This window comes from Dendropsophus ebraccatus, chromosome 7, assembly GCF_027789765.1.
Source record: "Dendropsophus ebraccatus isolate aDenEbr1 chromosome 7, aDenEbr1.pat, whole genome shotgun sequence".
Lineage (NCBI taxonomy): Eukaryota > Metazoa > Chordata > Amphibia > Anura > Hylidae > Dendropsophus > Dendropsophus ebraccatus.
The window spans coordinates 96,965,629-96,991,360 of NC_091460.1; the positions used below are offsets into that span (position 1 = coordinate 96,965,629).

The following is a 25,732-nucleotide window of genomic DNA, read 5'->3' on the forward strand; positions in this document are numbered from 1 at the left end:
CCCAGCAGCCCCATAATCTGAGAACGGCCATATACCTGTATACACCTACATCTGGTGGCTGCCCATACACCTACATCTGGTGGCTGCCCGTACACCTGCATACACCTACATCTGGTGGCTGCCCGTACACCTGGATACACCTACATCTGGTGGCTGCCCGTACACCTGCATACACCTACATCTGGTGGCTGCCCGTACACCTGGATACACCTACATCTGGTGGCTGCCCGTACACCTGGATACACCTACATCTGGTGGCTGCCCCTACACCTGGACACACCTACACCTGGATACACCTACATCTGGTGGCTGCCCCTACACCTGGATACACCTACACCTGGATACACCTACATCTGGTGGCTGCCCCTACACCTGGATACACCTACACCTGGATACACCTACATCTGGTGGCTGCCCCTACACCTGGATACACCTACACCTGGATACACCTACATCTGGTGGCTGCCCCTACACCTGGATACACCTACATCTGGTGGCTGCCCGTACACCTGGATACACCTACATCTGGTGGCTGCCCGTACACCTGGATACACCTACATCTGGTGGCTGCCCATACACCTGTATACACCTACATCTGGTGGCTGCCCGTACACCTGTATACACCTACATCTGGTGGCTGCCCATACACCTGAATACACCTACATCTGGTGGCTGCCCATACACCTGTATACACCTACATCTGGTGACTGCCCCTACCTACACCTGGCTACATCTACATCTGGTGGCTGCCCCCACACCTGGATACACCTACATTTCGTGGCTGCTTATACACCTACATCTGGTTCCCCAGTCTCCAGCAGCAGCCGCTCCATGTGACGTCCCCCAATCTCCAGCATCCGCTCCATGTGAAGTCCCCCAGTCTCCACCAGCAGCTACTCCATGTGAGGTCCCCCTGTCTCCACCAGCAGCTACTCCATGTGAGGTCCCCCTGTCTCCACCAGCAGCTACTCCATGTGAGGTCCACCAGCAGCCGCTCCATGTGACGTCCCCCAATCTCCAGCATCCGCTCCATGTGAGGTTCCCTAGTCTCCAGCAGCATCCGCTCCATGTGAGGTTCCCCAGTCTCCAGCAGCATCCGCTCCATGTGAGGTCTTCCAGTCTCCAGGAGCATCCGCTCCATGTGAGGTCCCCCAGTCTCCAGGAGCATCCGCTCCATGTGAGGTCCCCCAGTCTCCAGGAGCATCCGCTCCATGTGAGGTCCCCCAGTCTCCAGGAGCATCCGCTCCATGTGAGGTCCCCCAGTCTCCAGGAGCATCCGCTCCATGTGAGGTCCCCAGTCTCCAGGAGCATCTGCTCCATGTGAGGTTCCCCAGTCTCCACCAGCAGCCCCTCCATGTGAGGTCCCCCAGTCTCCAGGAGCATCCGCTCCATGTGAGGTCCCCCAGTCTCCAGGAGCATCCGCTCCATGTGAGGTTCCCCAGTCTCCACCAGCAGCCCCTCCATGTGAGGTCCCCCAGTCTCCAGCAGCAGCCACTCCATGTGAGGTCCCCCAGTCTCCAGCAGCATCCGCTCCATGTGAGGTCCCCCAGTCTCCAGGAGCATCCGCTCCATGTGAGGTCCCCCAGTCTCCAGGAGCATCCGCTCCATGTGAGGTTCCCCAGTCTCCACCAGCAGCCCCTCCATGTGAGGTCCCCCAGTCTCCAGCAGCAGCCGCTCCATGTGAGGTCCCCCAGTCTCCAGCAGCCGCTCCATGTGACGTCCCCCAATCTCCAGCATCCGCTCCATGTGAAGTCCACCAGTCTTTATCAGCATCCGCTCCATGTGAGGTCCCCCTGTCTCCACCAGCAGCTGCTCCATGTGAGGTCCCCCAGTCTCCACCAGCAGCCCCTCCATGTGAGGTCCCCCAGCATCCGCTCCATGTGAGGTTCCCTAGTCTCCAGCAGCATCCGCTCCATGTGAGGTTCCCCAGTCTCCAGCAGCATCCGCTCCATGTGAGGTCTTCCAGTCTCCAGGAGCATCCGCTCCATGTGAGGTCCCCCAGTCTCCAGGAGCATCCGCTCCATGTGAGGTCCCCCAGTCTCCAGGAGCATCCGCTCCATGTGAGGTCCCCCAGTCTCCAGGAGCATCCGCTCCATGTGAGGTCCCCCAGTCTCCAGGAGCATCCGCTCCATGTGAGGTCCCCCAGTCTCCAGGAGCATCCGCTCCATGTGAGGTCCCCCAGTCTCCAGGAGCATCCGCTCCATGTGAGGTCCCCCAGTCTCCAGGAGCATCCGCTTCATGTGAGGTCCCCCAGTCTCCAGGAGCATCTGCTCCATGTGAGGTTCCCCAGTCTCCACCAGCAGCCCCTCCATGTGAGGTCCCCCAGTCTCCAGCAGCAGCCGCTCCATGTGAGGTCCCCCAGTCTCCAGCAGCATCCGCTCCATGTGAGGTCCCCCAGTCTCCAGCAGCATCCGCTCCATGTGAGGTCCCCCAGTCTCCAGGAGCATCTGCTCCATGTGAGGTCCCCCAGTCTCCAGGAGCATCTGCTCCATATGAGGTTCCCCAGTCTCCACCAGCAGCTGCTCCATGTGAGGTCCCCCAGTCTCCAGCATTCGCTCCATGTGAAGTCCACCAGTCTTCAGCAGTAGCCACTTTATGTGATGTCCTCCAGTCTCCAGCAGCCATTTTCTAATGAGCTGGAGCATTGTTCTCCAAGAAGATTACATTAGGCCTGTGTTGTCCATGTAGAGGCACAATGTCCATGTAGAGAGCAATGTTGACTGAATTACTGATGTTGTTTATGTACAGTAGTATGGGCTGTCACGGTACCATTCACAAAGAGTAGGGCAGTTCCACCACTAGACAAACCTACCCACACTGTAGCACAATTATCACCAGACACACCTGTCTGGTACACTAACACCACCACTAGAAACACCTGGCCAGTACACTGAAACACCATGACCTTTAGACACACCTGCCCTGTTCACTGTAACACCACCACTAGACACACCTCCCTGGTACAAAGTTGATTCCTGCTGAGCAGAAATCACAGCTGCCAATGATATTGAAGACATCAATGACACAGTGCTTTCTGCTGACACCTCTGTCCGAGACAGGAACTCTCTAGAGAAAGAGAGGCTTTCTATGGGAATTTGCTGCTGCTCTGGACAGTTCCTGTCTCGTCCAGAGATGTATGCAGGACATACAGCAGCTAGTAAGTATGGGAAGATTTGAGATTTTTTAATAGAAGTAAATTATAAATCTGTATAACTTTCTGATATCAGTTGATTTGAAAGACTTTTTTTTTTTTTTTAGCTGGATAAACCCTAAACCCTTTAACTGTGTGCTATTGACATATGATTGTGACTTAACAACGCAACCTAAGGCTACATTCACATGTTCCGTAGTTTTGTCTGTAATTACCAAATTACCGACAAATTTAGAGCCCACTGATTTCAGTTGGACTGATTTGCAAATTTACGGATCTGCAATTTGCAAAAAAAGGCCAACAAGCTCCAGTACGGACCGTAATTCTAGCACAGATTATTCCATAGAAGTCTGTGGAAGTGTCTGATTTTTGCAGATCTGTAATTTTAACAGATAGAACGCTTGTAACGTCTGCAAATCCGTAAAAGATAAAGATGAGTAATGATTTTACAGACACAACAGGGGACACTTACCAACACTACACTGCCAGCACCCAGGTGCTGACAGATTCCCTTTAAAGGGGTACTCCAGCGTGAGGGCACTTTTTTGCTGGGACCGGGGAGGAGGTGGTCGAGATTCCATCGGTGGGTCCTGCATCGCGACGCTCTGGTGCCCGGTTCCCGGCAGCTTCTGGGTGTCTGACGCGGGCCTGAGATGTGACGTTTCAGGTCCACTCAGTGAAGGAGGCGGGATCCGTTTCAAGTCTGCTCAGATCCCGCCTCTGTCACTGAGTGGCTGAGCGGACCTGAAACGTCACGTCTCGGGCCCGCGTCAGACACACGGAAGCGGCCAGGCACCGGAGCACCGCGATGCGGGACCCGCCGCTGGTACCGGGGAGGTGAGTGGACGTCTTTTCCCTCGGCCACCTCCTCCCCGGTCCCAGCAAAAAAAGTGCCCCCACGCTGGAGTACCCCTTTAACTATCACCTTCCCCTTCTTTGCTGATCCACAAAAAATACAGATTACGGCTACGTTCACACTACGTAAGTTTCCGGCCGTAGCTCGTTCCGTGAATAAGCGGCCGGAAACTTACGTAGTTTGCGTACAATGGAAAGTATACGATCTACGGGCGCACAGTTCACACTACGTACGAACTTACGCCCGGATCGTATGCGGTGCCGTAAAAAATGAACCAGACCATTGTTTCCGGGCGGAAATGCCGTAACTTACGCCCGTAGCGTAACATGCGGTCCCGTACGTAGTGGTGATTTCTTCATTTTGCCAGCTTTTTGTTCCGATCTAAAAGGTTCTGTGGGGTGTCCGGGGCTAGGCGAAGATTTTCAAGTAAAAGACCGCTGTCAGATCGCTACGAAGAGCGCTCGGGAAGCGTAAGTACGCTACGGGCGTAAGTTCGCGGTCCGTACGTATCCGGCCGCAACTTGCGTAAAGTCCCAGCCGGAGTTTCATACGTATATGTCCGGCCGCGAAAAATATGCGGCCGGACATATACGTAGTGTGAACCTAGCCTACTGATGCAACGCAGCTGATCTTTTTTAAGATTGTGGACAAAGATTATTGACGATTACAGATATCATATATGGTCCTGAAAAACCACTGAACGTGTAAATGTAGCCTGATTTTGGTCAGAACATAGGTGATAACTTGCATTATGTCTGTATATGGGTTTGCACACATGACCACTAAGTGTGACTGCATTTTCTGCTTTTATGTGATTTATAATAAAGATGATAATTTTCTGTTCAACGTCCTCAGACATTCATCATACTCGGTCTTACTTACAGTTTGTAAGGGACATCCAACTCCATAGAATCTAATGAAGCCCACATGTGGGATGTTATTGCAGTGTACTATGGCCACAGAATACAGGGTTAGTCAGGTGACTGGAGTATATATGTGCCTTCTTGTGCTAAACAAACACTTTTTTTTTTCATATAATTCTGTTCTACTGTTAAAACGTTAGCTCTACTTACCATGCTATTACCAGAGATTTAAAGGGAATCTGTCAGCTGCAATTCATCTTCTAATCTGCTGACACTGTAAGGGCCCTTTTACACGGAAAGATTATCTGACAGATAATCTGCCAAAGATTCGAAGCCAAAGCCAGGAATGGACTATAAAGCCTGAGATTTCTCCTCTTTTCAAATCCATTCCTGGTTTTGGCTTCAAATCTTTGGCAGATAATCTGTCAGATAATCTTTCAGTGTAAAAGGGCCCTTAGATGATGTTAGGTCAGGGAGACACATGGTACCTTGTGAAAGAATATATCTGTCCAGAACATAGAAAATGTTGTAATTCCCTGATGTGAAGTGTCTTTCCCAAGCACCTGACATTCTGCAATGCTTTCTAACGGTACGTGCACACTACGGAATGGCGACGGAAAGCACTCCGCAGCTTGCACCCGGTTCATTCATTGGACAGATGATGGAATCTGCCCATGCATAGAGTGGAGTCTGAGACGGGCGGAGACACGCACCCCCCACAGTCCGCGAGCTACGGAATGCACAAAGGGTTTTCCGTCGCCATTGTGTAGTGTGCAAGTACCCTAACTCCCCCTTCCATACTGTACCTGCCTCTGCTTGATTGACAGCTGGAAACTCAACCAGGGCTGTGGAGTCAGAGTTGGAGTCAGAAAAAATTTACCGAATCCAGCTTTAAAAAAAATCCTAGAATTATTAAGAATTGAGTTTTGCTCATCAATATATATTATGAGCAACATTCTAATAGAACACTGGCCCTATTAGATAACGGTGGTCGAGGAAAAGTTGTCGGTCACTATTTGGCAGTTTGTTTCTAAGCTGGAAGAGTCCATTGTGTGGCGGGAGATCTGTGCTGTTCTCTTCCTGGATGCTGGATGATTGTATATGAGCAGCAGTGTAATATGAAGATATCCTGTGTAATATAGAGGAGAAGACATAGGTAGTGTAGCAGTAACCTCTGTCCTCAATGTGGTGTTTCTTCAGTGTTCTATGGCTGCAGCTGTGTGTGCGTGCGTGCTATGGCTGCAGCAGGCTGTGTGTGTGCTATGGCGTGCCCCCACACCCACAGTGACCCCTCTATATCACTGTGTGACCCCATGTATATCACTATGGCTGACCTCTATATCACAGGGATCTGGCATTCTTAGCAGTGTTTCTGTGTGTATGGTGAATATTTAGTTAGAAACATAGAAGATTGTCAGCAGGAAAAGACCACCTGCTCCATCTAGTCTAGTTCTGAGTAGTTAAGGACATGGAGGCTGGAGACTGGCTGCATCCACTGCACACACAGGAGAATCTGCTTTATATCTTTCCTTATTCCCTCAGAAGTCGCCCCAGGATCATGTAGGACATTAGGGAGAAGCTGTTGAGCCAGTGTGATAAATAACTCCCCTGGTATATGACTGGCCATTTATGAAGGAGCAGGAGTCTCAGTTGGGAGTCTGAGTCGGTCTTGATAAAATTCAGGAGTCTGAGTCGGAGCTGGGGCTTACCGACTCCACAGCCCTAAATTCAAGCAGTGTAAGGGACGGGAAGGAGAGTGAGGATGTGTTCCAGCCCTTACCACTTCAGGGGCTTGGGAAAGATTCTATGACACTAATTTCCCTATGAAAGGTAACAGGTCTCCTTGACCTAACAGCTATCTACAGTCAGGTTGTGTTCACACATGCAGTAAAAATGCAATGTGAATGCATCACTGAATTGCAGTGCTGCATCATTTCATTGTGTTACTGCATCCCTATATTGCAGTAATCGATCACTTCATTGCCATCCAGCCATCCTTTATTGCATTAAAGGAAGCCTGTCACCCCGGCTGCCGGGGTGAAGCCTGCGCGACCCCACCCCCCCCCCCCCCGGTGGAGCCCCTTATACTTACCCCTTTCTCGAAGTCCTGGTCCCGCCGCCGAGAAATCCCCGTCAGAAGCAGTGCGTGCGCTCACCATTTTCTACTGGCGTCGTAACGTGTGAGAAAATACCCTGATGGGCAGCAGTTTGGATCATGAATTGCTACTGAAGGATTCACTTTAAGGCAATGTTCACAGTTCACACTGTTCAATAGTATTTCTGTCAGTCTTTTTTTTCAACCAAAACAAATCTTTCCATTATAATTTTGCCCTGTCAATTCTACTCCTGATTTCGGTTGAAAAAATACTGACCAAAAGACGGATAGAAATACTGTGTGCACATATAGCCTAAGGAGTAAGTGAAATGTGGCAGTACCCCTCCCAGCAAACAAGCAGTGCCTACTCACACATGCACTGTAGTCCACGCCCATTTACAAGTGACTTTGTGCATAAAGTGCATTTGGCGTGACTTGAGAAGCAGCCTGGCACCAGCTCATGCCCATTGGCATTTATCCATTTGTCCTTCGTATTTCTGCCTTTTTCTTTTAGCTGCTCTTTCATCTTACCCTAGAAGACAAGAGGGTGAAGAAAATAAAACATTGTCCTGTTAGAAAAGGATTTATTAATTTGAGAGACATATGATGTTATGATATTAAAATAGTAAGGCTGTGTTATGCATTTTCATTGCATTACTGCATCACTTAAAGGGGTACTCTGGCAAAGAAAAAAATCAAATCAACTTGTGCTAGAGAGTTAACTAGATTTGTAATTCACCTTTATTTAAAAATCTCCAGTCTTCCAGTACTTATCAGTTGCTGTATGTCCGTCAGGAAGTGGTGTATTCTTTTCCGTCTAAGGGTATGTGCACACTACAGAATCCGCACTAATAAGATCCCTCGTGCTCCCGCTTGACTCAGGTGGATTCTGCCGTACGACCAAAGAATTGACGTAATGTTATCCACGCGGATTCCATAGTGTACACATACCTTGACACAGTGCCCTTTGCTGCCACCTCTGTCCATGTCAGGAACTGTCCAAAGCAGCAGAGGTTTTCGATGGGGATTTGCTACTGCTCTGGACAGTTCCTGGCATGGACAGAGGTGACAGTAGAGAGCATTGTGTCAGACTTAAAAGAATACACCACTTTTTGTAGGACATCCAGCAGCTAAGTACTGGAAGACTGGCGATTTCTAAATAAAAGTAAATTACAAATTTAAATAACTTTTCAACACTAGTTGAAGACATTTTTGTTCTCCAGAGAACTCCTTTAAAACAATGGCAAATCAAAGTGCTATGAGGCTCTAGATTGCAAGGGCTTCCCTTGGCCAGAATAGTCTAATGCAGTGATTTTCAACCTTTTTTGAGCTGCGGCACACTTTTTATACTTAAAAAAAATCCCGGGGCACACCACCAACCAAAATGGCACAAAATGACACTAAAACAGTACATATTATACATATAGTTAATAATATAGATTCTAAATGTATTTATACTAACTCAGTGTGAAACCTGGGACTGTTTTCTTCTCCCTCCTGTGCTTCTCTCCACCATACTTCTCCCCCCTGCTTCTCTCCTGTGCTTCTCCCCCCTACTTCTCTCCTGTGCTTCTCTCCCCCATGCTTCTCTCCTGTGCTTCTCTCCCCCATGCTTCTCTCCTGTGCTTCTCTCCCCCATGCTTCTCTCCTGTGCTTCTCTCCCCCATGCTTCTCTCCTGTGCTTCTCCCCCCTGTGCTTCTCTCCACCATACTTCTCCCCCCTGCTTCTCTCCTGTGCCTCTCTTCCCCATGCTTCTCTCCTGTGCTTCTCTCCACCATACTTTTCTCTCCGCTGTTTCTCTCCCCCATCCCCAGGTTTCTCTCCCCCATTGTTTTCTCCTTTTTCACAGGGGCACCATAGTTTGGGGAACTTTCCCCGCGGCACACCCAACCATGTGTCACGGCACACTAGTGTGCCACGGCACACTGGTTGAAAATCACTGGTCTAATGTGCAGCAGCTCAGTCAATAGTGGAGTCAATGAGGCCCTAGGCCTTCTACTCCTCTCCTTTCTTCTTCTTCCTCATCCTCCTTGACATCTGTTACACCCCCGGCAAGTAGTTCTTGTCATCATCTGCTGGCTCATGTGACGTAGTGCCCAGGGGCCTTACAGATGACAAGAAGGAGCACACGACTGGGAAGGACTTTAATTTAGCAAACGGATGGTACCTGCAGGGGGGTTGGGTAGATGAATACAGTACAGTATTGCATTAAAGCGAAAACTGCAGATGCTGTCTGCAGTATATGAATCTATTTTATCCCGTACATCAACATCCATAATTACAAATCAACACTGTGCTACACTATATAGAGAAATAAATACTATAAAAACATGCACAATACTCTTAACCTCTTAAGGACAGAGCCCAAAATGGCCTTAAAGGGAACCTGTTACCCCCCGTGCCGGGGTGACAGGCTCCCGACCCCTCGCTAGAGCACCTTATACGTATCTGATTGCGCTGGGTCCCACTTCTTGAGACGGTCGGGTGTTGGAGATTTCAGCGCCCGAAGCCCGGCGCGTGCGCGCTCCTGAGATGAGTCCAACGCTCATAGAGAGTGACGGAGCGTCGGACTCACCAGTCATTCTCTGAGAGTTGGACTCAGGAGCGTGCATGCTGGGCTTCGGGCGCTGAAATCTCCGTCACCCGACCATCTCAAGAAGCGGGACCTGGCGCGATCATGTACGTATAAGGTGCTCTAGTGGGGGTCGGGAGCCTGTCACCCCGACACGATCCCGATTTTCAATTTAGCGTTTTCGTTTTTTCCTTCTCTTCTTCTAAGACCCATAACGCTTTTATTTTTCCAGCTACAGGGCCGTGTAAGGGCTTGTTTTTTTTTCAGGAACGGGTGTAATTTTTAAAAGCACCTTTTGATCTACCATACCCTGTATGACGGAACCCCCAAAATATCATTTATGGGCTGTGGGCAAATAGCTGTGATTACAATGGCCCTTATTTGATTTATAGCGTTTCTATTTTTTCACGTACGCGTCTGTTTGGGGTGTCATTTTTTTGCGCCATGATCTCTAGTTTTTATTAATACCATATGTGTGGAGATGACATAATCATCCTCTCCAGCAGCCACAGCCCGCACAACTCTGGGAGTCGGGTCGTGACATCACCATTTTCTCCAGGAAGTGAAGCCTTGATGTAGTAGTAAATGCAGGGAAAAAAAACACTTTATAAGCACTTCCTGTAATAAGTGTATATTGGTGATTTGTATAACTTTTGGGGGGGCAATACAATACTTTAATAAAAAATTTCGCCGGACTTCTCCTTTAAGACAGAATTCCATCCAAATAGTCTGTTTGTTCAGGGGTGGGGGCAACCAGTGGACGATTCTACTATTCACCATTTAGGTAATACTATTTGTTTTAACCACATTTGTATGTGGTTCTCTGCTGAAAGACCTTTGTGTGTACTATTAGGCTTTATATACCCTACTTACAGCACCTTTCTTTTTTACCGATTCATGATTTACTTACTGTCTAGTTCACACTTATTATTGTCTATCTGTAGCGGCTCCCTCTTGTATGTTCGTTGTTTTTAAACATTCTTTTCAGTCGTGGTTCATTGTCTTATATGAATTATTATTATAATGTGCTTTTAATAATAAAATTTCATTTTGTGATAAATGAGAGATTGAGTGTTTTCTATAGGTATTTATTAGTAACTAGAACCCGAGTTGGATTATGACAACACATAATCCTCCACTCATAGTACGACACACATTTTGTTCTGTTTGGAGGAGATCTGCAAAACTTTGCAGATGTGTAGTCTGTTTTTATGTTAGCATTTTAGAATACTTTTTAGCCACTAATGGTGCAGTGTGTTTTTGTAGTGTGTTGGATTGAAAAGTAGACACCACTTCCTACAGAACTTACAGAAGCTGATAAATATGGGAAGACTTGATATTTTCAAATAAAAGTAAATTACAAATCTATATAACTTTCTGAAACCAGTTGATTTGAAAGAAAAGAGATTTTCACTGGATAACCCCTTTAATACTTTACATCCATTTTGTACCTTATCCTTTTGCCAGGATCCAGTAACCCTGTTCTTCAGAGAACTAAGTCGCCTTTTTACTTTTGTCCCTCTTTCCACTTTTCCTGGTTTCCCCGTATCCTCTGTCCTTTATACAGAAGAAAAAGTTAAAAAAAAAGTAAGCTGGGTGCAAAAAGAATAGTCCAGAGACGCACCTTCACAAGGTTTTTACATTTATTTAGTTTTGTTGTGTTCTCTATTTTATAGAGACACTATTTTCAATAAATTGTTAAAGGGAATCTGTCAGCTGTAATTCACGTTCCAGACTGCTGACACTGTTAGATGCTAGGGTCAGGAGACACATGGTACCTTTCATAAATCTGCCTGTGCTTCCAGAATGTAGAAAAATGCTTTTATTCTATAGTAAAAAGAGTCAGAGTCCTGATCTCTTGAAGTGCAGTAAGCTGTAACACCTCCGAACTCCCCCTCCCATACCTGACCCTGTTAAGTGTCAAGCAGGGAGGGGGAGCAAGGAGACATTCCAGCATCCAACTTTTAAGCATCTTGGAAAAACCTCTGTGATTTCGTGCCAGGGAATTAAAGCCTTTTTCCACATCCCTGAAGCACAAACAGATATATGAAAGGCACCATGGGTCTCCCTGACCTAACAGCTATCTAACAGTGTCAGCAGTTTATAATGTGAATTACAACGGATTCCCTTTAAACAAAACAATCAATCCTTTGCTCTTTAGCAAGCAGGAGCCATTCTGTCAAGAGTAAGGGGGCATTTACACGTTCCGTAGTTAGGATCCATGCATTGACAATGTGCTATGGACAAGAATTCAAAACTCCCAATATCATCATTCACGATCATGCCAGAAGTTCCGAAACTTTAAATCTTCAGGCCACTGTACTGACTCACTGCGAATAATAACGAATGATGATGCCGAGAGCTCCAAACAGCATTCCGTAATACATTGTCCGTATTTATGAACCGTGCACAGAACGTGTGAATGTCCCCTTAAATTGAAACTGGTAGAATTCCTAAATATATTAGCCTTTGTACCTCCAAAATATATCCATATAGTAGTTTATTATGCAATTGTTGGATTTGCCCAGATTAATTACCCACTCGTTTGACAGGAACTCGAACCAGGTCAAATTCTGCTTTCTCTCACTGCTCCCTTCTCGCTTGCCTTTGGTTCTAAGTGGGTATAAAAGCCACATTTCATGAGTCAATCATTATAACAATCTAAAAAATTTCTAGCAATTGTTGCTGACTAATTTATATATTACTCAGTGGCCATTCTCACATACGATCCGTGCAAGGACTGCGGACTAGACCTTGGAACTCCTGACATCATAATTCATACAGTGTCAGTACAGAACCACAAATATTTTAACAGTTTCGGAGCTCCCGGCATCATAAATTGTGACGTCAGGAATTCCAAAGTCTGGTCCGCAGTGGTCCATGCATGGACTGTATATTACAGATGTGTGAATGGCCTCTTACAGAAATAATTACAAAATCCTCTCTATACATGGAATGTGTTTATTTTCTGTAAACTATGTCTTACATCTGAAGACCATTCTTTTATGAACTTCACTGATATGCATAAGGAGCTGAGCAGCACAAGGAAAATACATTACAAGGAAATAAATTTATGGGCCGTTTAGTTTTGGAGGCAGCAGCAAGGGAAAGGCATCTGTTCCAGCTCCTGTAGTCTAGGGGTCAGTTTAGACCAGGGGTGGGGAACCTTTTCCATGTCGAGGGCCGGTCGGGCCTTAATAAAATCATTTGAGGGCCGCACTCAATGTTATACCGTGCGCGGCAGTTAGTAGCGGGGGTTTGCAGCACCCGAACAAGGCAAAGTATTGTTCCCCTAATGCCCCTGCTATTGTAGTTAACCCTCTGTGATGCCCCTTGTACCTGATTTGAATCCTTAGTGATGCCCCTGGTAGCCTAGTTAACCCCCCAGCCATGTCCCTGGTGGCCTAGTTAACCCCCCCAGTCATGTCCCTGGTAGCCTAGTTAACTCCTCAGTCATGTCCCTGGTAGCCTAGTTAACCCCTCAGTCATGTCCCTGGTGGCCTAGTTAACTCCTCAGTCATGTCCCTGGTAGCCTAGTTAACTCCTCAGTCATGTCCCTGGTGACCTAGTTAACCCCTCAGTCATGTCCCTGGTAGCCTAGTTAACTCCTCAGTCATGTCCCTCGTGGCCTAGTTAACCCCCCCAGTCATGTCCCTGGTAGCCTAGTTAACTCCTCAGTCATGTCCCTGGTGGCCTAGTTAACTCCTCAGTCATGTCCCTGGTGGCCTAGTTAACTCCTCAGTCATGTCCCTGGTGGCCTAGTTAACCCCTCAGCCATGTCCCTGGTAGCCTAGTTAACTCCTCAGTCATGTCCCTGGTAGCCTAGTTAACTCCTCAGTCATGTTCCTGGTGGCCTAGTTAACCCCTCAGTCATGTCCCTGGTAGCCTAGTTAACTCCTCAGTCATGTCCCTGGTGGCCTAGTTAACTCCTCAGTCATGGCCCTGGTGGCCTAGTTAACCCCCCAGTCATGTCCCTGGTAGCCTAGTTAACCCCCCCCCCCAGTCATGTCCCTGGTAGCCTAGTTACCCCCCCCCCCAGTCATGTCCCTGGTAGCCTAGTTAACCCCCCCCCCCCCCAGTCATGTCCCTGGAAGCCTAGTTAACCCCCCCAGTCATGTCCCTGGTGGCCTAGTTAACCCCCAGTGTCTGCCCCAAATGAAAAAAATAAACATCCCACTCACCTTTCCTCCGCTCCCACGCTGTCCAGGTCCTCTTCTCCCTCCTCTCTTCTGTGCCGGTCTTCTCCTGCAGGCGGCGCGCGATGAAATGACGTCATCGCGCGCGGCCCGCAGGAGTCAAAAGACGTGCGCCGCGCTGGTGAGGCAGGAGCCGGCATACAACACATCTTCCTGTGTCTGTGCCAGCTCCTGCCTCACCAGCGCGGCGCACGTCACAGGAGGGCAGGAGACAGAAGATGTGCACCGCTCTGAGGGGAAGGAGCCGGCACTCACAGCATCCTCCTGGCAGCTGTCACAGACACAGGAGGATGCCGTGTGTGTCGGCTCCTTCTCCTCCAGAGCGGCGCATGTCACAGGGGAGCCGCGGGCCACACCCGGAGGTGTCAGGGGCCGGATGCGGCCCGCGGGCCGGAGGTTCCCCACCCCTGGTTTAGACAGACCACTACAAGACTGATGCTCCTTTATATATAGTAAAGAAGAAGCCAGATTCCTTCAGCTCGCGTTAAAAAATATAATTCTTTTTATTCCAAATTCATTAAAACAGTAGCCGACGCGTTTCGGACCTAACCAGGTCCTTAATCATGGCATCTTATGGCTGTATGATCACAGGAAGAAGGAGACAGTCGCTCCCATAATGGAAGAATCTTCCAAGAGACAAGAGGTCTCCGTGGACTCCGTATAACAGGGGTAACACAAAACACGCCTCACATGCTGCAACGCTGTGCAGCGTGTTTTGTGTTACCCCTGTTATACGGAGTCCACGGAGACCTCTTGTCTCTTGGAAGATTCTTCCATTATGGGAGCGACTGTCTCCTTCTTCCTGTGATCATACAGCCATAAGATGCCATGATTAAGGACCTGGTTAGGTCCGAAACGCGTCGGCTACTGTTTTAATGAATTTGGAATAAAAAGAATTATATTTTTTAACGCGAGCTGAAGGAATCTGGCTTCTTCTTTACTACATATGCCCCGGTATCCAGGGGAAATACCTTCGTGCTCGGTTATCTCCATATAAGAAGCTTCTACTATTCCGCCGGGCGCTGACCAACCTCTCTATGTTTTTGCTCCTTTATATAGCTGAGTTATTGTCAGTGCATTGCTGCACAAAGGATCACTAGATAATTATAATTTTTATTAACAGATTCCACAGCACTTTACAATTCTGAGGGTACTTACATAGACAAAAATCAGACATTACAGAGATACACATATAATTATCCATACATGAGGAGTAAGGGCCCTGCTCGCATGCATCAGCTTACAGACTATGAGGAGAGGGGTTGACCAAGGACTTTTAACCCCTTAGGGTAGCTTCACACGTACCGGATTTACAGCGGATTTCATGCTGCGAGTTTGCAGCTAAATCCGCTGCAAATCCTGGTACTGTGAACTTCAGTAGGGTTACATACCCGCAGCGGAATTTTCATTCCACTGCCAGTATGTAACCTGGCCCCTTTAACCCCCCGCAGCATACATTAACTGCTCGGGGCCACGGCTGCATGTGAGACTCCCGGCTTCTGTCAGTCCTGCTCAGCCAATCAGTGAGTGTGGTGGGGCTTTGCACTGATTGGCTGAGCGGGACCAACAGGAGAGCCGCAGCGCTGAGCAGGTAATGTATGCTGCGGGGGGTTAAAGGGGCTGGGTTACATACTGGCATCAGAATTAAAATTTCACTGCGGGGATGTAACCCTATTGAAGTTCACAGGATTTCGCTGCAAACCCGCTTTGAATCCGATTCGTGTGAAGTTACCCTTAAGGACACTTTTTTTTTCAGGAACAATTGTACTTTGTAATGGTGCCTTTTAATCTACCATAAACTGTATGCGAGAACCCCAAAAATATTATAATATTGGGATGAAATTAGAAAAAAAGCAATTTTGCTTATTTTGGGGGGGGTTTCCATATTTACGTAATGCACTTTACTGTATAATTCACATGTTATCTTTATTCTATATGTCAGTGTATATAAAGCAATATGCAGGTTTTCATAGCTTTTCTAATGTTTTACCATTTTTAACAGTAAAATATTTTATTTTGCAAATAATTACTGTATGATTAAAATAGCCCTATTGTGACTCTTTTCCATCTACAGGGCAGTATGGGATGTCAATTTTCGCTCCATGATCTCTAGTTTTGTATTACATTTGTGTAGATGAAATGTTTTGATCATGTTTTATAATTTTTATAATATAAAATGTTACAAAAAAAATCTGTGTTTTTCCGCTTTTTTTGTTTACGCTGTTCACCGTGTGTGAACAGTATTGTTATATTTTAATAGATCCAACAATGACACAACTACAATATATATTATGTTTATTTATTTCATTATTTTTACATGTTTTATTTGTATGATGGGAAAAAGTGGTAATTTAAGCTTTATTGGAGGAGTGGCTTTGGCATATTTTTTTTAAAATTTTTTGAAACATTTTATTTATTTATTTATTTTACACTTTTTAAGTCCCCCAAGGGGACTGTTACATGCAATCATTAGATTGCTTATACTGATTGCATAGCATTGATCAGTATTATGGCGCTCTTCTGATAAAGTCTGATTTAAGTGTTTTTCCTTCCGACAGTCAGAGAAACCAATTGGTAAGTGACAGGAGATGCTTGTGTCACTTACATTTACACTGGACCTTACCTGCTTCAGAGTTACATAGTAAATAATGGTGTACATGTACGTCATGGGTTGTCTAGGGGTTAAAGCCACATAACCCCGAGAAATCAGCCGATTGAGCCCATTTATCAGCTAATCGCTGGGTCTGGGCAATAATCGGTACCTTTTTCTCATAGTGACCCAGTGTAAAAGACCATTTTTGTCATAAGCTTACAATGGATTTTGCCTGTTTTGAACAGTAAACCTGCATTATTACTGCTCCAAAAAGGGCAGAAAATTGCCAATGTTTTTATAGTTGAGTTCTATTGAACTCAATGGTTAAACAGCTGTTAGTGCACACACATTAACTTTACAGCCTTAAAAATTCATTAATAGGCTCTCTTTCTGCGGATTACAGCTATAAGAAAACAGCAGTTTATATATTCTTTTTATTAGGGATGGTCCGAACCCTCGGTAATGATTCCCGCTGTCTGCCCGCTCCGTGCAGCGGGCAGATCCAGCGGGAGGCCCGCCTGGAAAACGGATACAGCCATAGCCATAGGCTGTATCGAAATCACAGATGCACCACCTCGTATGGGCGTGCAATAACCACGGTCCAAATACATGTAAATTATATTTAATTTCCCAGAATCACGTAAAAATCTAACTTTTATTAGATATGCATTAAAAGTAAAAAATTTATTAAAACAAGTGTTCTACACATATGAAATAGGCACTTCACAACAGATCTAGGGTTTTGACCCTCTGATAGACTGGTATACTTAGGGATAGATTAGCCCAGATGTATAAAGATAAAACCAGACTTCAGAAAAAAATTGTGATAAACAAGTATCTCTGTCTCAATCCAAGTCTCTACGCGTTTCACCCAGATATGTCCCTGGGATCATCAGGAGACCTTCACAAAACACAGTGGTTACTGTTTAGAGATTATATAGAATTGTTGTGTTTAAATAAATAGAAAAATCAGATGAATATTAGAGTAGGGTAGGAGACAAGTGGGGATATATATAGTGTGTGTACTCTGTGTGTGCGTCGGGTGTTCACCCTGGCCCGGCCTCCGATAAGCACTTGGAGCGACAGGTCAGGATAACCCCAAGACACAGACAAACCACACACAATACAGTCAGGAGTACACTTTTATGGCTGCAGTATTACGTCAGAAACTGTATGTATGACCAATAGGGATAGCAATGACCCTCAGAGACAGTCCTTTGGGGTTCAGGTTAGATACCAGTATCCTATAATGTCACAAGCCACATGCAAGTACTAGAGGAACATCCAATCCTGGAAGATGAAAAAAGTCTCATACAGCAAGTACAATCACAGAAACTGGCAAGTGCATGAAGCATATATACTGACAGTGTTTGCCAAGACAGCCATCATGATAAAAAGTCACAGTGCAGATAGGCTGTATCCCAGTTTTCCAGGCGGTCCTCCCGCTGTATCCACCCGCTCCACGGAGCGGGCAGACAGCGGGAATCTAAGGCCGAGCGTTCTGGTTCATACGAACCTAAACCTTGGCAGGTTCGGACCATCCCTACTTTTTATTTATTTAGTACATTGTGTGAACATGACCTTACGATGCAACAATTGACTGTAAGTGGCACTTGGATGGCTGTGACAGTACCAGGATTACAGCTGTGAAGAATTTGAACATTCATATTAGGCACACATACCCATGATACTGTTTCAATTCTTGGAGTACTTGTTGCACAAATAGTCTGCAAAAAAAAAAAAGAAAGCTTGTTCAAAGCAGTATTTTTTCCAATAGTTAAAGTATATGGCAATTCCTTTATTTAGATTTCCCATTTATTTTGAATCCACTTCTGGCTTTGGCTCAAAAAACTGAATTAAAAATTTACATGCATATTACAACACAGTAAAAAGGAGGTGTGAAGGAGTCTTTAAAGCATTGCTATTATTTCCATTTCCCTGAGATATCATAAGTTACTGATCATACTGGGCCCCTCGGCTGTATCTCAGGATTGTATCAGGAGTGAGTCTGAGGACAGGACAAAAGTTACGTGAAATAACAGTAACACTTTAGTGCAAACTGGTCTGTTCTCAAATGTCTATTGCAGTAAAATAACAAAGTTCACACATCTTCATTAACCTCTGCATTGCCCCTTCATTATGCCTCTGGACAGAGGCTTAGCTACCATGGAGACAGACTACGCAACTGCTATGGGGCCCATACTGTAGGGGGGCCTGGGCCCCTTCTGGGAAAGTGTGGCCTGTCTCCATGGTGCTACCACACAGAGCGACCTGTCCGAATCTCGTCTCACACAGAATTTTGTGTCTTCAGCAGAAAGCAGCAGCTCAGAATAATAGTAATAATAATCTTTATTTATATAGTGCCAACAGATTCCACAGCATTTTACAATTTTGGAGGTATATAGACAAAAATCAGACATTACGAAAACCATACATAAGAAGTGAGGGCTCTGCTCTATGAGGAGAGGGTAGAGACGAAAGACCGAGGGGCAAAAGTGCTTCGCTGTTACTATGGTCCGGCCATCTATATAAATAAGGCAGTGCAAGTAATCGTGGGTAAAAGAGTCACCAACCAATGCCTGCATGCTGGTCTAAGTGATTGCTGCCCCCCTGACGGATCTGTATAACCAATCCCTGCTAACAGGAGATATCCCTGATGATTGGAGAAAAGCCAATGTTATACCCATCCACAAGAAGGGAGTAGAGAAGAGCCCAGTTACTACAGGCCAGTGAGCTTAACATCTGTAGTAGTAAAAATGATGGAAACTTCTAAGAAAAGAAGATAATGGATCACCTAATGGTGCGTTTACACAGACAGATTTATCTGACAGATTTTTGAAGCCAAAACCAGGAACAGGCTATAAACAGAGAACAGGTCATAAAGGAAACACTGAGATTTCTCCTCTTTTCTAATCCGTTCCTGGCTTTGGCTTAAAAAATCTGTCAGATAAATCTGTCTGTGTAAACGCACCACAAGAATCAACAATTTGATGGATCCAAACCAGCATGGCTTTACTGAGGGCCGATCATGTCAGGCTAATCTTATTGATTTCTTTGATTACATCACAAAAGTGTTGGATGAAGGCGGCGCCGTGGATATTGCCTATCTGGACTTAAAGGGAACCAATCAGCCCGTTTGGCTGACAGCACGTACCATCCGCGGCCGCAGCAGGTGCTTTATAACAGAGAAAAAGACTTTTATTCCCCGGCTCGTGACTAGATACGAGTGGGGAAGTAGTCATGGTGGGTAGCTCTCCGCTCGTATCTAGTCACTGCGCTCTGCCTTTCAGTGCGCTTGGCAGGATGATTGACAGGCAGAGAGGCCAGTAACGGAAAGGGGGGACATGATTGAAACCTTTGTTAAAAGACTAAATAAGGTTCAGGAGGGAAGTGTTTTTAGTAAAAAACTGAGCTCAAGAACAAGAGGACACGGTGAGAGGTTATCTGGGGGAAAGATCAGAAGCAGCGTGAGAAAATATTATTTTACTGAAAGAGTAGTAGATACTTGGAACAAACTTCCAGCAGATGTGGTTGGTAAATCTACAATAACAGAATTTAAACACGCCTGGGATAAACATATATCTGTCCTAAGATACTAAGAAGGGAAATACTAAAAGGGCAGATTAGATGGACCTAGTGGTCTTCTGCCGACAATCTTCTATGTTTCTAAGTGCTTGATGGGAAGGAAGGGGGGCTTGTTGACCAAATTAGGGAACCTGATAGGACTGTTTATAAAGCTGAGTTTTGAGGGCATGTTTAAAGCTTTGGGTATTGGAGGTGAGTCTGACAGTCTTAGGCAATGCATCCCATAGAATTGGTGCAGCTCAGGTAAAGTCCTGAAGATGTGAGTAAGAGGTTCGGATTAAGGTAGATGTTAGGCGTAGGTCATTAGTAGAGATTAGCAAGTAGTGAAATATTTGACATTTGATTCGAGTAGACCACGATATGTTTGACTATTTGATCGAACATTGAATCCCATTAAAGTCTATGGGAAAAAATGCTTGTGACTTGGTGATCTCCAAGTGGTCAAATTTAGGTTTCCAAGTCCACCCTGACACCGCAGAAAATGATACAAACACCTCTGATATGCAACTGGGGCAGCAGGGGAAGCAAGCCTGGGTGCATTTAACATGTCAAAGTTGCAGCATTATGCCACTGTCACAGCCTCTCAACAATACACTACAAACATTCTCAATATAAGCCAAATACCCAATATATATTATTTTTTTAGAAATGCCTTCAGGCAACAGGCGTTCTAGTGGTTAATGTTACGCACATTTCAGGAAGAGAGCCTGCGTTCCTGCAAAGTTGCAGAAGACGCCTACAACGCCTCCCACAGGTGGAACTAAAGTGCACGAGTGCTTCCGGACGGAGGAAGAATGCTCTCGGACCCAGACCGCATGTTCCGGCGCCGCCATCTTGCTAATCCTGTTCCAGCTTAACCGCAAGTCTCCTACAACTCATCTGCTGCTGATTTTTTTCACCAGTGCTCCTCTCCGGCAGCTTCTCCTGCCCTCCTCTCCAAACAGCATGTCGACCTCCGACAGCAACAACCAGCAGGTGGCTGGCGTATCACCACCTTCGAACTGGTCACTAGACCAGTCTGCATCCTCCAGCGCAGCCTCACCCTCAGCTTATCCTGCCTCCATCTTCCTGCGCCCTACTAACCTGCCATACTACAGAGGAGCACCACGTATGTATTTCAGCAAAAAGCTGCGCAGATCTCTAAAGTTTCTTTCTTTTCTAAGCAACAGGTGGAGATCCTGCTAGACCAGTTGGAATGACCGGCAGCTGAAGAAGTTCGCACCTGGGCACCTGCTCATAAGACCAGTGCAGAGGCCATCCTGAACAAGCTAGACAAGTTTGAGATACAGTCACCTCCTGAAGTAAGACTCAGGTTCTACAACAGGTGTCAGAAGCCAGGTAAGACCATTCAGAGACTATTCACTCACTCTTCACACTGTCTTTAGAGCTGTACGCCAGATAGACACTTGCAGATGCAGAGCGCATAATTCTGGATAGGTTCATAGAAGGTATAGATTCCAGGTCCTCTCAGGACAAACTCAGAGACTCAGAACCCTGGCTTACCTTTTACAGACTTTAAGAGTCTTGCTCTCAAATCCCCCAAGCGCTAATGAGACCCCTTTGGAGGATCCCTATGCAGCACCTCACTCATCAGTTCTGGCAAGCACCCCTACTCCTCTGTGCTCAATACTGCTCCCCTCAGCCAGGCACTCCAGACTGCTGCTGCACCTGTCAACCCCCTGCAAGAACAAGTGGAATCTATGGCAGAAACCCTCAAATCGGTCTGATAGCTGTTAAAAGACTTGCAGGCCCAACCTGCGCCTCACTCCAGAGACTTTTCCTGCAGCAAATCTCTGTCCCAGTTATTCAGTTAGGTAGCAGTAAAATTTCAGGTCAAGGTATTCTTGCAACTGAGACATATGTTGGAACAGATTCCGATATGGTCATAGACATGAATGTTATTAGTCATTGTTTTTCATTTGTTTTTTTTTTCAGCTTTGCATGCATCTGTCTCTTCCATTCCTCCCTCTGCCAGACGTACTATTCAACAAGCCATCTGAAAACTCGGCACTCACCAAAAGTTTGCCAATCCACAAGGAGAGATCTGCAAAGTAAGGGCCCTTTTACACATAAAGATTATCTGACAGATTATCTGTCAAAGATTTGAAGCCAAAACCAGAAACAGACTATAAACAGAGATCAGGTCATACATGAAAGCCTGAGATTTCTCCTCTTTTCAAATCCAGTCCTGGCTTGGGCTTCAAATCTTTGGCAGATAATCTGTCAGATAATCTTTCTGTGTAAAAGGGCCCTAAGAGTCACAGACGCCCATCCGGTGTTCCTGTCGGCTAACAGTAGGATCTGGTGCCGAGCACGACCAGGTATAGGGAACAAAGCCTATGAAGCCTATCTACACCCCATTGACGTAAATGGACACCCACTAGTAAAAGCAGCAGGTAGCCTTGTCACCATCTCCAATGGGTGAGTACCCGTCCGACTTGTCAACCTAAGTGACAGCCCTATTGGGCTACCCAAGTACCATGTTGTGGCCCATTGATTCTAATGGAGTCACTTCATGTAGGGGCTGGGGTTTCTTCCCACTGGGGGTGGGTCGGCCCGCCTCCAACGCTTCAGCCTGGGCCTGGTGGTACAGTCACTTTAAAGCTGGTGCTGCTAAAAAAAAAAAAATTCTTGTCTGATTCTTCAGATAAAAAGCTTGAGGGTGCCGTTCCTAAGGGCAACCATTCAGAGCCACGCTTGGGATGTGTGAGAGTGGACTGTTGTGTACTTGGATGTGCTTTTGCCAAATGCCCAAGTGTTAAAAAGTCACTTTTGCAGAGACACCATAATGATGTTGCTAGGAGCAACAAACCACAACAGCGGCAGTCACTGAGCAGAGATCGCCATGTTGGAGGTGCATGGGAGTGGGTGTCTGTGCATCTTATTGTCCTCTGGTCAGGAGATCAGAGAAATTTATACCAAAAACATGTGAATTGCTGGTGGGTGGAATCCCTCTAATGGTTGACCTGGATTGTCGCCAGGAGGTGTCCAGGGTCCACCCGGATATTAAACTGTTCGTGAAGAGTCGACCGGAGCCATATGGTAAGACTATTCAAATTGAATTTAAAACCTGTTATGGGACAGTAAATCATGTGCTGGAGGTCTGTGCGGAGCTTGAGGTGGAGTTCATACTTGGCAGAGAGTTTCCTTATTTCTGGCAGTTGTGGGAGGGAGAGTCCCCTGTGAAGTGTGCTGTACAACTGCCTAATGCTAAGTTTACACAAAACGGTTATCGGGCGAATTTTCACGATAACGATCGAATTCGAACAATAATCGTACGTGTAAACGCGGCGAACGATTGAAAAATCGTTCATTTTGATCTTTTAACATGTTCATAAACAGTCGTTCGCCGATTGCAAAAATTTGCCGATTGTTCCATGGAAACAGTCGTCGCGCAATAGTCTGGCCACCCGCCGCCCGGCCCCCCCGCTCGCAGCCCGGCCCCCCGCTCATCCGCAGCCCCCTGCGCCGGCTCAATCGCCGCTGCTCCGTTCGCCCCCCCGCCGCTCCGATCGCGCCCCCGCCGCGACCATACGTTACCTGCTCCGCGTCACAGGTCTTCGACATCCCCGACTCCGCTCTTCAGTGCACTGATTGGCTGAAGAGGGGAGCCGGGAATTTCAAACGGCTCCTCTTCAGCCAATCAGTGCTGCCTTGCATTGATTGACTGAAGGGAGCCGGGAATTTCAAACGGCTCCTCTTCAGCCAATCAGTGCACTGAAGAGCGGAGTCGTGGATGTCGAAGACCTGCGACGCGGAGCAGGTAATGCATGCTCGGGATGGGGGCGATCGGAGCTTCGGCGGGGGGGGGGCGATCGGAGCGGCGGGGGTGGCGATCGGAGCGGCAGGGGTGGCGATCGGGGCGGTGCAGGGGGCTGCGGTTGACCGTGGGGCCGGGCTGCCGATGAGCAGGGGGCCGGGCTGCGGGCGGGCCGGGCTGCGGGCGCGCCATCGCAAAACGATCGTAAAACTATTTTTCCGTACGATATATCGTACCGTCTAAACTCTGATCGTTATAAAAAAAAATTGTTACTTCGAAATCGTTAATCGTGCGATTGGGCCAATTATCGCTCCGTGTAAACTTAGCATAACGGTCCATTTACACAGAAAGATTATCTGACAGATTATCTGCCAAAGATTTGAAGCCAAAGCCAGAAACAGACTATAAACAGAGATCAGGTCATAAAGGAAAGACTGAGATTTCTCCTCTTTTCAAATCTATTCCTGGCTTTGGCTTCAAATCTTTAGGAGATAATCTTTCTGTGTAAATGGACCCTAAGGGGGAAGAGCCAGGAAAACCATATACAAAAGTCTGAGTTACCAGTGGCTGGAGCCTCACCATCTGACTGTGTGAACTGTGACCAGAATGAGTCCAAATGTTGTCCAGAGATGCTACCAAGTGAGGAGAAGGATCCTGTGGGTGCCAAGACCATCCTGATATCTGATGAGATTTTTTCACAGTCTGAATGAACATCGACTTGAAAAGTCAGATAAACCTAGTGATACAAATGTACTGCATGCAATGTCTGTTGAAAATGTCACCCAGCAGTTATGTGGTAGCAGTAATGTAATGTCAGATTTTCTGCCTAACATGCATTTAACCCATAACTATGTCACACAACCTGAGCAAATAGATGATGGGTGTGCTACAGAGTTAAGGTCCTATTACACCAACAGATAAAGATTTTTTTAAGCCAAAGCCAGGAATGGGTTGGAAAAGAGGAGAAATCTCAGTCTTTCCTTTATGACCTGATCTCTGTTTATAGTCCATTCCTGGCTTTGGCTCAAAAGAATCTGCCAGATAATCTGTTGGTGTAATAGGGCCCATAGTTTCTGTAAATGCACAGTGTGAACTAACCTCTAAAGCAGTCAAAGCAGTCAAAGCAGTCGAGGGGATTAGCTCAAGTGTGCCCCTAGAGGTCATGGTGTATAATGACAAAAGGATTACATGTGATGAATGTGCTGTGGTTGAAAGCAATACAGAGAGTTTGGTGGCCTTTACTGACTCAAGTGAGGCTAATGTGATTGCTAGTGGCAACCAGATATCCGCTATAGCTGCAGATGATAGAAAGGAGGGTAAGCAGACTGTTGACAAGTCTATAGGTTTGCATTATGCCAGGAGAGTCACCTACAAAGTCAAACAGCATGTGAGAAGTAACTGTGGCAGTAAGCGGTATATATGCTGTGTTTGTGGGGCACGTTTTTCCCAGCGTGGTTTACGGAGTCAGTTTAGTCATATGGTTTTCCATCACCGCTGTGCTAGCCTGGTGCCCAAAAATGTTGCATGAAGGTAGCCAGGTGTGATTGGCCTGGCAGGAAGCCGTATGCACGTGGCTTGACTGAGAGTGCCCCCTATGTCTATGACAGTAAGCCTAAAGAGCTTGTGTTGTGTCACACATTACCTCTTACAGGAAGTCTTGAAGTTGCTGAGGGTGATGTAAATGGTGAAGAGGTAACTTTGGAGGAATCGTATTCTCAGTACACAGATGTGCATGAAGGAGTTGATGGGAAGACTGTCACCTTGGAGACTGAAAGTGGCTGCAGCCTGTATGTTGCCCTGTGTGGAGTGAGAGGTAGTGAGACCTAGGCAATGTCTGAACTGAGTGTGACACATACAGTCCCATCCAATGTAGCTGGAAGTGAGAGGTTTCATGTTGCCAAGGGTAACAGCCTGGATGTTACCAATAAGGGATACCAAATATATGAGAATGAGGACTGTGTGCATGCTGAGAATGGTTCTCAGTACAGCCTTCCAATGCATGTCTACCCTAATGGACGTGGTAGTGAAAGAAATGAACGGAAAAGTGAGACCATGGGGGA

General features: G+C 46.5%; 1 protein-coding gene across 6 annotated transcripts in view; it reads right to left on the reverse strand.

Moving 5' to 3' along the window:
• Nucleotides 1–25,732, reverse strand: part of ARHGEF18 (Rho/Rac guanine nucleotide exchange factor 18) — a 251,495-nt gene that overhangs the window by 107,397 nt on the left and 118,366 nt on the right. For 2 of the 6 annotated variants that reach the window (XM_069977930.1, XM_069977934.1), the window contains 4 exons: nt 18,010–18,054; nt 12,080–12,151; nt 10,990–11,095; nt 7,338–7,497 (listed from right to left, as the gene is read on the reverse strand). In XM_069977930.1, the coding sequence (XP_069834031.1) occupies nt 7,338–7,497; nt 10,990–11,095; nt 12,080–12,151; nt 18,010–18,054 (383 nt within the window). Of the gene's footprint in view, nt 1–7,337; nt 7,498–10,988; nt 11,096–12,079; nt 12,152–18,009; nt 18,055–25,314; nt 25,461–25,732 lie in introns of those variants that run through there. The other 4 variants (XM_069977935.1, XM_069977931.1, XM_069977932.1 and 1 more) reach the window with 4 other exon arrangements.